Below are 11660 nucleotides of genomic sequence, written 5' to 3'. Positions count from 1 at the left end.
AAAGACATTTTGCAGAAAAATGTGTCTTGTTCCGTGCGTCTTTTGTCTTGAATGTTTTACTACAGCATACAATCAGCTCTAAGGTGTTCTGTGAAGTTTGCCATCTTACAGTCAACAGTCAGTAATTTTAATGTCTGTTTCATAAAGGGTACCGTCTGTCAGTTTACACCTGATATATTAGCGTTTCCTATTAAAACACCCACTTTTCAAACTGATGGCAAAATGTACATTGATTTGAACTGTCTACCATGAAACTGCTCATTTTCTTGATGTTTCGGTCACACAGTGGATGAAGTTGCAAGTTGTCTTTTTACAATAATTAAATCCTAACTGTTGAAGAGCTGCAGATCTGGAGTTAAAGCTTCATGTCCTATACAAAGGGTAATTTGACATACATGCATAAATGCCATTATCATTGTGGGGGGGGGGGTCAATGATGGTTTCAAATTGAGAGACAGGGGAGGATGAATGGAGGACAGTTAGTGAATCAGGAAGTGCGGAGGATTAGTAAGGAGGAAGTGAGGACAGGCTGTGAAGAGTGGAAAAGCAGTTGGTCCAGATGACATACCTGTGGAGATATGGAGATATCTGGGAGAAAGGAGTGGACTTTTTGACCAGGTTGTTTAACACAATCTTGCAGAGTGAGAGGATGCCTGAGGAATGGAGAATAAGTGGAGTGGTTCAGCTTTTCAGGATGTGCAGTGAGTTGGTGTGACAGGGAGGGATACTAGGGATAGGGTGAGATGGAGGCAGTGGTGGTGGTGTGATGACCCCTAAAGCAGAGGTCCCCAACCCCCGGGCCGCGGACCGGTACCGGGCCATGGAACATTTGGTACCGGGTCACACTTAAAGAATAAATAACTTACATTATTTCTGTTTTACTTATTATCTGAGTCTGAACGATGTTTTATTTTTAAAAATGGGCGGATTCTCTCCGTTACTTCCCTCTATGACTTCCTCTTGACGTGCCAAGACGTTTCTGCTCACGTGATACATCACCGCTAAAATTAAACCCAGAAGGTTCGTGTCTGTCTAACGAAATTGGTTGGTTGATCTACATTAGGCTTGTTTAAATTTTTGAGTGCTCAACAAGAGTAGAAAAGTGCTATGTAAGAACTAGTCCATTTACCATTTTTATTTATCAACACTGGGGATAGCAGTGAGGCAGACCCAGCCATCAAGCTGACTCTCTCCAGAGCTTGACACCACAGCTTTTATTAAAGCATTTTATTCACAGCTCTGCAGCCACGCTCCATGTAAAATCGGCCGAACCCAGCCAAACCACAAGCCAGCAAAAATAAGTATCACAGAAACAATCTCAGAGCTCACACTGATTAAGCGTTATGGTGAGTTGTATTTTTCATGCGCTTTATACAGTAAAAATCGCCTAAGTCGAAGTCGCACAAATTGGGTTTTCACTCTAGTCAGATGGCATCTCCAGGTCCTGATTTTTCCTAACATTAATTCCAATAAAATCATCACCTAAATCCAGGGGATATTCACGTTCCACAGATGAAAAATCTGGTCCCATTGTAATAAATTTCCAATCAAATGTGATCGCATAAGCTGGATGAGTTTAGCGCTGCCCTCCAGAAAACTGTGGTTCGGCCTGCTTATGGTGGATTTAAGCTTTTGCATTAACACCCATACTGTAAGTTACCATAAACCCTTGTGAAACCCTACGCCACAACCTACACCTTAACCCAACGTGCGCCTTCCTAGAAATCTAACTACATGTCCAGCGCACATGTATAAATGCTGGCAAGAGCATCAGCCAGAATTTTTATTCATCTTACAAGCAAGAAGGTTTTGTGTATTTTAGATTGTTCTAATCATTAAAAAGATAATACCCAACAGTTCTTGTACACAAACTTACCTTTGCAGGTAAGGACCCCGTGTTTGTTTTTGCTTAATTTTGTCTGTCCTGTTCATTTGGTTATGTTTTGTTTTCCATTTCCTTGTGTTTCCCTGTGCCAGGTCTGCATCTTTGTTCCCCCATCTGACTTCCTGTTTTATTTTGATAGTCATCTGGTCCCTGTCTGTCATGTTCAATTTTGCTTCCCCTTGTCTCGTCAGTGTAATTTGGTTCACCTGTGTTCCCTCCTATTTCCACTTCCCTCATTATCCCTCCTGTGTATTTGAGTCCTGTGTTTTTCCTCTGCCTGTTGTTGTGTCCTCGTCATTGCCTCTCTGGCTGACTCCTGTTTCTAGTGTGTGTTTTTGAGTTTATGCTGCTGGCTCCTGTCCAGCCCTTTCTGTGTTACTCTGCAAAAAAAGCTTTAAATTACTGTAAGCTTTTTGCCTGGTGTAACCTGCGTTGGGGTCCTCTATCCTGCCTGCTACAGCGTTCCACGACACAAATAAGGGCATCCTGGCTACGTTGCCCAGCAACATTATGTCTTTGTCAGTGCAACCCTAATTTTGGTGCTGTTTTCTTTAACCAAGACTAGACTACTTTGACAAGACTACTACTATTTCGTAACTACAAACCCCTCTGAAACCCTACATTACAACCTACCTAACATATACATCCTCATTGCCTGAATTATGCTTCTACAGTGAATCTATGCTATACAAGCGGTCAGTGCTATTGCCAGCATTTATACCTGTTTCATCATGGAAAACGTCAACTCTCTGCCCAACAAAAGTGATGAGCCGGAGATAACGGCGAAGACTCAGAAAGTACACCGCAACACCTGAAGTTCCACGTGAACTTCTCCATCAAACTGTTGCTAAGATACAAACTAAACATCCAGAGGCACTCTTCATAATTTCAGGAGACTTCAATCATGTTTCTTTCTTCTCCCACCTGACTGGATGAAAGCTGGCTCTGTAATTGGAGCCAGACTGAACAGAAGAGGTGGTGAAGAAATGCACACTACAGATGTTGGAAGCCATCCTGAACAACTCTGATAACCCACTTTATAACATCTTTATAGAACAAAAGTACTGGAAGACTCTGCAGACTCTCCTCTACAGAAAATCATTTGTACCCACTGCCATCAGGCTTTTCAATTCTCTCACAAATTGCAGATGAGCTATTTCAGACACATTGATCCCAGAGGGATATTCATAAAGTTATTCTTATTTGACACAGAAATATAAATCCACTGCTAGAAATGCAACTATGCATCCAGCCCACACAGATATAAATGCTGGCAAAGGTGTCAGCGCATGTCTAGGCTCTACACTATATTGCCAAATGTATTCACTCACCCATCCAAATCATTGAATTCAGGTGTTTCAATCACTTTCATGACCATAGGTGTATAAACCAAGCTCATAGACATGCAGACTGCTTCTACAAATGTGTGAAAGAATGGATCGCTATCAGGAGCTCAGTGAATTCCGGCATGGTACTGTGTAACAAGTCCAGTTATGAAATTTCCTCACTACTAAATATTCCACAGCCAACTGTTAGTGTTGTTATAACAAAGTGGAAAAGATTGGGAATGACAGCAACTCAATCATGAAGTGGTCGGTCATAAAATCACAGAGTGGGGTCAGAGAATGCTGAGGCACAGAGTGCACAGAGGTCTCCAACTTTCTGCAGTCATTCGCTACAGCCCTCCAAACTTCATGTGGCCTTCAGATTAGCTCAAGAACAGTGCGTAGAGAGCTTCATGGAATGGGTTTCCATGGCCGAGCAGCTGCATCCAAGCCTTACATCACCAAACGCAATGCAAAGTGTTGGATGCAGTGGTGTAAAGCACACCACCACTGGACTCTAGAGCAGTGGAGACGTGTTCTCTGGAGTGACGAATCATGCTTCTCCATCTGGCAACAAATCTGGGTTTGGTTCTGCACAGAGTCCTGACCTCAACCTGATAGAACACCTTTGGGATGAATTAGGCTCCATTTACACAAGAACATTTTCAGATTGTTGGGTCTTATTTTTACTCTTTTTATTTAATGAACAAATTTATAATGCTTCAGGGTAAAATTCCAAGAATTAATTGATTAATTAATTAACCAATTAAATGATTAAATTAATAGTAACTGAATTAAAGGAATAGTTAGCAGTTGACTCAAAGCTCTGAATAGTAGTTGACTGAATGATAAATGAAAAAGTGGATTAAATAATGATTGAATCAAATGCAAATCAAACAATGATTAATCAGTAGTTAAATTAAAATGATCAAATAGTGATTGAATTAACATAACTAAATAGTGGCTGAAGCAGTTGGTTGAATGATTAATTAGATAGAGGAGCAGAGGGCAGGCAGATAGTGGACCAGTAGTCGCCAGACTAACTTTACGGCCTTTGGGAGGCATGTTTATCTTATTTATGGCCTTCCCGGTCTCAGAGAAAAATATATTTATCTTATCCTTGAGGGTTTTGCCACAATATGTGCAATTAAGTGTACAGGACAGAGAGTAAATGTCACCATGTCCTGTTACTAAGCTGCATAAAACTGCCATGTCATGATTAGGGACATGAGAGGGCAGGAAGATGAGATTCTTTTACAGAGATTTTATCGCTGATAGAAGAAATCTGGCTAAGTTTTGATGTTTTTCAGCCTCCCATTTACATGAGAACAGTGTGAAAACAATACTTTTCGTGTAAACAGGGACTTAAAGTGGAGACCGCGAGTCAGGCCTCCTCATCCATCAGTGTCTGACCTCACAAATATGAATGGTCAAAAGAAGAATGGTCAAAAAATTCCCATAAACACATACCTAAACCTTGTGGAAAGCCTTCCCAGAAGAGTTGAAGCTGCTGTAGCATCAAAGGGTGGGCCGACATCATATTAAACCCTATGGATTAAAAATGGGAGGCCATTCAAGTTCATATAGTTCATATATGTGTGAAGACAGAAAAGCAATTACTTTTGGCAATATAGTGTAGATTCAACGTTAAAGTTAAGCTTGATATTTATTCAAATATTTGCAATGGTTTTCATGGAAAATATATCATGTTCTGGAAGATATGTATTTTTGGTGCAAAAGATAACTTGTGCATACTATATTATAAAGTCACCTTATGGAAGTTCAGGGGTTCCCTGCAAAACTATTCCAATTTTAATCTTTCAAATTTTTCAGGCCTCAAAGTTAAAGCATTGCTTCACATATATTCTGCGCTTCCTGTCTCCGTCTATGCCACCGATGTACCATCTACGCAGGTTTCAGGACGTGCAGTCTGGGTTCGAGCACAGCTGGCTGTTCCTTCACGTGATGTTTTCCTCCAAGAAGCAAAGAGAAACGTGAGTACGTGCAGAACGGGCAAGTTTGCCTCATTTGCATACAGGGCGCCTGTTCTGAGCATGCTGTGACGTCAACCAATCAGGTCGCCGAATGGCGCAAACCACGCCCGCGCGGTAACTCCTGTCGCGCGCTTCACAATAAGCATTGTACTGGTGTGCAGCAGACAAAAAGTTGCAAGTTTCTCTTTGTCATCGTTTCAGTAGCTTTAAGTGATAGGGGAGGACTTTTGTGTAGCAGTTTAAGCTGTTTTCCGGAGCAAATTCCTGGCTGCCGAGCTTAAACTGCCACTAGCGCGGAGAAGTTATTGTTCGCCGCTCCGTGGGGTTTAAATTTCAGCTAACAGGAGAGTCACAGGCCACAGCAGGTAGTTAGCTCCGTGTCTTTAACCTTTAGTTTGGTCGCAATGGCAGCTGTGTGCCAGCCACGACGCGCCTTGGTGGAAATACCTGCTCCACAGCCCAAAATTGCAGGTAAGTTTTTAGCTTTTCATTTAGCTCGTCTAACTTGTGTTTGTGAGTGAGGAGCCGCCGTGCCCGCGTTATCGCAGCGCTCGCGCCCGCGCTTAGCAAACTCCGTAATGATAACAGCGCCAAATATAACCCCCAAAACAAAATTAAAAGTATACTGACAGATTCAGTTCGTGCTGTAAGTTTAAATTAGATTAAATATTTAAACAGCGCTGTTAACTATATATATATATATATTTTTTTTTTTTTACAGCTCGAATAAGGAGGTCCTACTTGGAAATATTAAGTCCACGCATGGCCCCGTCTCCACTCCCCAGAGGGAGAAATACAGCTGCAAACACAAAGCGCATGCAGTCATGTAAGTACCAATATTAAACTATTGTATCTCTACTTGTCAAAGCTGGTGTGTGCTTGGTTTTGTGAGCTGACTTTGTAGGAAGTCAAGTGCCAAAAAAAAGACAGCGGAAAGGGAGGGTGCAGAGTGGCGGTTCCTGTGGTCTCTCCTGCCTCCTCTTTGCCTTGGCATACAGTGTTAGGACTTAGACTAGTAACTTTTTTCCTTCAGGGACTGATTTCCATTATTTGTTGTGGTTTAGTATGGCTTCATCATGTTCCTTTGTTTTGCAGTGGACCTGTCAGTTGGTGGGACGTGGGCAGGAAGGATAGAGGAGCAGTGCGAGAAGATGGACGAGCAGGACACCCCGCTGTCCAAACAGCAGCTCGTGCAGCTAATCCGATCCCTCATCTTGGTCGAACAGGTATTCGTCCTGGATGTTTGAAAGTATTACAGGGATAACACTGATTGTTAAGCATTTTGGAAGCAATTTAAGATGTGCTCCACTGTATCCTAGAGCCAAGAGCCCAGGATCATGGCATCAGACCTGAAGTATCTACAGGATGACCTGCAACTAAAGAAGACCAATGTTTACAGATCCATACCTTACTCACGGTTTGGATCCAACAGGGACGCTCACTGCTACAGAAAGGCATACCCCCACCTGGTGGCCTTCAAAGTGAGTGTTTGTCATGCACAGTTGTATTTTAGGCTTTTAAAAGTTGGTTCTTTAAGCGCAAGCCTGCTATTTGTGTCCAGTTGAGCTCCGTTTGTTCTTCTTAAGTACATTTTTGTCATATTAAACACTGCCCTGCAGGATGCCTCTCTGAGCTGAGAGTTTTATTGTTGCCACACTAATCTGTCACCTCTTCGTCCTCCCCCTCAGGTTTCGTGTCAGGAGTGGGGCCAAGTTCTGCTGAGGAACAAAGAGTGGGACGCTGTGTTGGAGCACTCGCTGATGGCGTGGCGTTACACCAGCGAGCTACCGCAGTGGGATACTGCAAGCCACAACGGCCTCCGAGAGCAGTGTTACAGCATCCTGGCGGCTCACAGCCTCAGTGCACTCCAGCACTATTCCCCCGAGCCCAGCAGAGGACGCGAGCTGCTCAGAAGGTAGCGTTTAGGCTCTGATGCAGGTCGTCATACAGGCAGTGTGGCAATGTGTGCGCAAAATCTTGCATTAAGTTCAGGTGGTGCTCCATCAGAAAATTGTGTTGTGAACACATCAGTTTGGTTACTACATAAAACTCAGTAAAGTCTACAGGGTTTTTTTTTTTTTTTATGTGCATCCCTTTGTTCAACACTTTGATTTTTAAACAAACTGAACTCAGGTTGCTCAGAAAGTGGGCCTGCCTTTAATTAATTCATTCATTTTTTTTTTGTCTCTGTCAAAAATATATCAGCAGCCCTCCACAACCTCTTTGCTGATGGGTTGGCAACAAATTATTGATTTAAATATCAAGTTGAAGCAAAGCGACATAAACGTCCTACTGGAGTCGCATCTTGCCACCTGTTGAAAGCAAGTTTACACACCTCGTGGTAAAGTGGCTATAGCTCCAGTCTGCATGCCAGTGTATGTTGTTCTTTGATGTATCCATTGGAGCGTGAATGTTAGGTAGAAAGCACTTGGGTGTAGAAAGAAGTGCTTGTGTGAATATGGGTGAATGAGGCATGCTTTGAGTCAGTAGTAAAGTAGAAAAGCACTATATGAGAATCAGTCCATTACCAGTCCACCTTTTCAGGCCAATCCACATATGGCTGGGTTTGCCTCTCCACTTTCCTTTTTATGCCCATCAGTCATTTTAATTATTTTAGCAACTAAAGTAAAGCACAATGCTAAAGTACAACTTCACTTTGTATTCTGAGGTTGCAGCTGATGTTCAGTTGGAGCTACCTGGACTCTTAATAATCTAGGCAGCCGAAAGGCTATTATTCATAGTACGATTAGCTATTTCTGGATGAATCCTGACTAACTAATGGCTCTTCTGTTTGTTTTTGTCTCTAGGTTGAAGATGGCTCAGCTGTATAGCCAGTCAATTGTCCCCTGCATACAGGAGTTGCAGAGGATTATGGGATGTCCCGATGACTCGCCCATGGATACAAAATGACAGGAGAACCCAGCTAAGAGTGCAGTTCATGGATGACCAAAAAAAAAAAAGATTCATGTGAACATGGTAGTGTTTGAGTAAAAACCACTACAATATTCTTCCACAGGGCATGGTGGCAAGTGCAAAATGAACAAATTCCACATAATGCAGGCTTCAAAAGATAACACTTCCTAGGTGGCTGAAAATGGCATTTTAACAGCATGTGGAAGGTGTTTTAAGAGTTGTTGCACTGTACAGTATGCAGGGTATTAATGTAACATTTTGTTCATACATTACCAGCCTAAAACAAATAGGAGAAGAAACATTTATGTTCTGAAAAATGTTCACTTGGTGCTGGCAGGATTCAAATGTTTGTATATTTTTAGACGTGTACAGTCTAGTTTGGATTGAAAACTGAACTATAAAAAATATGAAATGTCCCCTCTTGCTGCTTTTGCAGGGGTGTGTGTGTGTATATATGTGTTCTTGTTACTGTTTACATTACTTGAAAGTGTGGCCTTTTGTCTTAGACTCTAGTTGTTTTGTGTGTCTTGTGTACACAGAGACTCATCTGTCAATGACTGCACTGTTTTTGTCCTGAAAACTTGAACAATTTTGATAAGACTCCTAATTTAATTAAAGACGTTCTTTAAACTGCACTGAACTTTGCTTCTTTTGTGCGAGTGCTTTGCAGGCATGCCACAGTGCACAGCGCTATTTTTCATGTAGTAACACTGGGAATGTTTTTTTTTTTTTTTTAGGAAAAATGGCAAACTATAATGCTTTTTCCAGCCCACAATATATCTTAGTCTGAGATAATCAGCTGTGGCTGTCAGTTAGCAGGCTTGGATAGTTCATTTGTAGAGTGGAATTTGCAGAGTTCCCTGATTGGGCGCTCCTGTTTCTCTAAGATGGGCCATTACAGCAGATTATAGGATTAATTCATCAATAGCTTGATCATTAGTCCATCTTGGCAGTGTCTGAGCTTTGCTCTTTGAGTTACCACTTTGCACCACTAGGTGGAGCCCACGCAGCACGATTCTCCATCATCGTGTTGTCGGTCTCCAGACTCAGACTTGGGACTTAAGATGAGAAGCAATTTTAATGCCCCTGGAGAAACATCTGTTGCCATAGCACTCTGTAAAGTGAATGTTAAATAATTTTAAATGCTATTTAGGGTTTGAGATAATGAATGGGCGGTCGATGGGGTGTGAGGCTGCTGGGTGACGAGACTTCCTGCTGTAGCAACATTATTTCTCTGAAGAGTGGGATCTCCCGTTATATCACAAATTTTTCTAAGAGGATATAATGATTAATACAATTATTTGTCTCCACGGTGTTGTAGAGTGCAGCCTATTAATATTACTGCCTATGGCAACTCATGCAAATGTGGCCAACCCACTCACATAGCTATGCGGTGTTAATTTATTATCTGTAAGTTGGAAATGAAATGATTAGGCTCATGACGGTTCTGGTTCCGTTAACAAAGCCCACGTGCAGAATTTCAACCTACAAATCCTCCTCTTATTTCTTTCTGCCTCTATCTTTGTTTTCTTTCATTACAGAACAAATGGTACCGCAGGAGAGGATGGTGCCATGCGTGTTTGTTTAAGCCATCACAATAAATTAGCTTTCAGGGTTTGCACTGAGACAAAAAAAAAAACTTAGAATTACAGCTAAGCTGGTGTGGGTTTTCTTCAATCTGTAAGTGCTGAGTAGTAGAACTAGGAGGTTTTTCACATATACCCTAAAGGCATGATGGGGGTTCTCACCTTTCATTCTATAGAGGCTACCATGAAATCCTCAGCAGGATCACGAACTCAGAATCAAATACACTAATAGGTGTGCAGTAATCTGTCATCTTGTAGAGTAAATATTATTTAAAGAAGTCCAAGTCACACTGATGCAGTGAGAGAGGAAAAAAAAAAAACAAAAAAACAGTGCATTACAGCTCCCCTGTGTCTTGGATGTGTTTTTGAGGTTGTCTTCACTACAGCACCAACATCACAGAGGTTCGAGCTACAAAGACAGAAGTCCCTGTTTGTTTGCCTCTCTGCATAGCAGTAAATTCTGTATTTAATCTCCACACTATAAACGCCCCAAACACTGCCTGCTTCTGTTCCCGATAGATTCTGTCACTCGAGGTTAGTCCAAGAGGGAATTAAAAAAATTTTCAAATGAGTTACTCACTGCCTTCCAGTTAGCTCCACAGAGAGTAACGCGGATCCTTAAGCCCCAAGATTTTTGTCGTGATTTCTTGAGCTGTTTCTCTCATATCAAATTGGAGATGAAAGGGTGTTTTGTTTTTCCCAGGAAAGGAGCCGTGCACCCTGAAACACTTACCCAGGCTTCATAGTTTTGGTAGTGTAACAATGCCAATTCTTTTTTAATAGAGTTTACAGTTGTCTCTACCTGTTATCTTCATGTTTATTTATATAGAATTTCACAAAAATTATTTGTTTACTTAGTTTACCTGACTTGTTTGTATAACTCCGGTTGGTGTGCGGAACCTTTCTTTTGTTTTTGTCGTTTGGTTTTCTGGAACAACTCCATTATAAGGAGCAGTTTGGCGCTTCACCCTCACTGTTGCCAACTTAGCGACTTTGTTGCTAGATTTAGTGGCTTTTCAGACCCCCCTAGAGAATTTGTCGCTAGTTGCTTTTTTTCCAAAAAGCAACTAGCGACAAATTTAGCGAGTTTTCACGGTGTCGTCGGCGACTTTTGAAAACCTGAAATCCTCAGCTACTGCCATGTTTTGTGTACATACAGCCTTCGTACTGGGTCTGTTCGTATGCTTTGGCATCGCCCGGGACCCCCAAGAGTACCTGGCTGTTGGTTTGTACCGTAAATCACGTGACCTTAATAGCAGAAGTGGTCCATTCGTGTCCTCGTGATGCAGCTGGTGGACGCCGCACTGACCGGTGGGCCCGTTGCTGTGATACATCAGCACATGCGTCTATGGATTCACTGGGCTGGCTACTAGATGTACAGGAGTACATACAGGAGGAAGCACTTTGGTGAAGTCTACTTCACTGCAGATTGGCTTTGTAAAGAACAAGTCAGACTTTTGCAATTTTTGCTCTGTATCTTTTCTGTTTACATTTTAATAGCACAGCTGTGAGTCTTTTGTTATGAAGGAAAAAAGCATTAATTTATTTGAGGAGCATTATTATTTAAATATGCCAATAGTTTATTTTTGAGCAATTTCTCATGTACATCTGCAGCTGAATGTTAATAAAAGTGTCTGTGTGACATTTGGGACATGTAGCTTTGACTCCGAAGGGCCTTTTTGTTTATACCTTTGGGAAGAAAAAAAGTATCAAGATATATTTTGTATATTCAGGTAAAAAAATATTGAGATATAATTTTTGGTCCATATTCTCCAGCCCTAGTAGTTCAAAACATATTCAGGGTGTTTTTTCTTCACTTTTTGTCTCTCCAAAGATGTTATTCCTCTCTCCTACTGCCTGGCTTGCAACTACATGCAAATAACTAATTATGCAAATTAGGTGATGATGTCATATAGAGACTTCTAGCGACTTTTAGGACAGTCAATAGCTACTTTCC

General features: G+C 41.6%; 1 protein-coding gene across 2 annotated transcripts; it reads left to right on the top strand.

Annotated features, from left to right (window-relative positions):
* Positions 1–5336: 5336 nt before the first annotated feature.
* On the top strand, positions 5337–8724 carry LOC115797262 (uncharacterized). 2 transcript variants are annotated; one of them, XM_030753800.1, is made up of 6 exons: positions 5337–5668; positions 6011–6030; positions 6300–6430; positions 6524–6685; positions 6893–7119; positions 8012–8724. In XM_030753800.1, the coding sequence occupies exons 2-6, from the start codon at positions 6021–6023 to the stop codon at positions 8112–8114; spliced, it is 633 nt and encodes a 210-aa protein (XP_030609660.1). In that variant the 5' UTR covers positions 5337–5668; positions 6011–6020; the 3' UTR covers positions 8115–8724. The 2 variants fall into 2 exon arrangements, with proteins under 2 accessions (XP_030609660.1, XP_030609650.1); XM_030753790.1 differs by having other exon boundaries at positions 5337–5675; positions 5926–6030; positions 8012–8722.
* The last annotated feature ends 2936 nt before the right edge of the window (positions 8725–11660 follow it).

The sequence above is a fragment of the Archocentrus centrarchus genome, chromosome 2, assembly GCF_007364275.1.
Source record: "Archocentrus centrarchus isolate MPI-CPG fArcCen1 chromosome 2, fArcCen1, whole genome shotgun sequence".
NCBI classification, from domain to species: Eukaryota; Metazoa; Chordata; class Actinopteri; order Cichliformes; family Cichlidae; genus Archocentrus; species Archocentrus centrarchus.
Note: the sequence above shows the minus strand (reverse complement) of the source record. Positions and strands in the feature narration are given on the sequence as shown.

What these genes read in the sequence shown, in the direction of transcription:
- LOC115797262 (XM_030753790.1), top strand. Translation starts at nt 5,609, where the DNA reads ATGGCAGCTGTGTGCCAGCCACGACGCGCCTTGGTGGAAATACCTGCT. An exon ending in CCCTCATCTTGGTCGAACAG is followed by an intron (nt 6,431 to 6,523) that starts GTATTCGTCCTG and finishes ACTGTATCCTAG; the next exon opens with AGCCAAGAGCCCAGGATCAT. An exon ending in GGACGCGAGCTGCTCAGAAG is followed by an intron (nt 7,120 to 8,011) that starts GTAGCGTTTAGG and finishes TTTTGTCTCTAG; the next exon opens with GTTGAAGATGGCTCAGCTGT.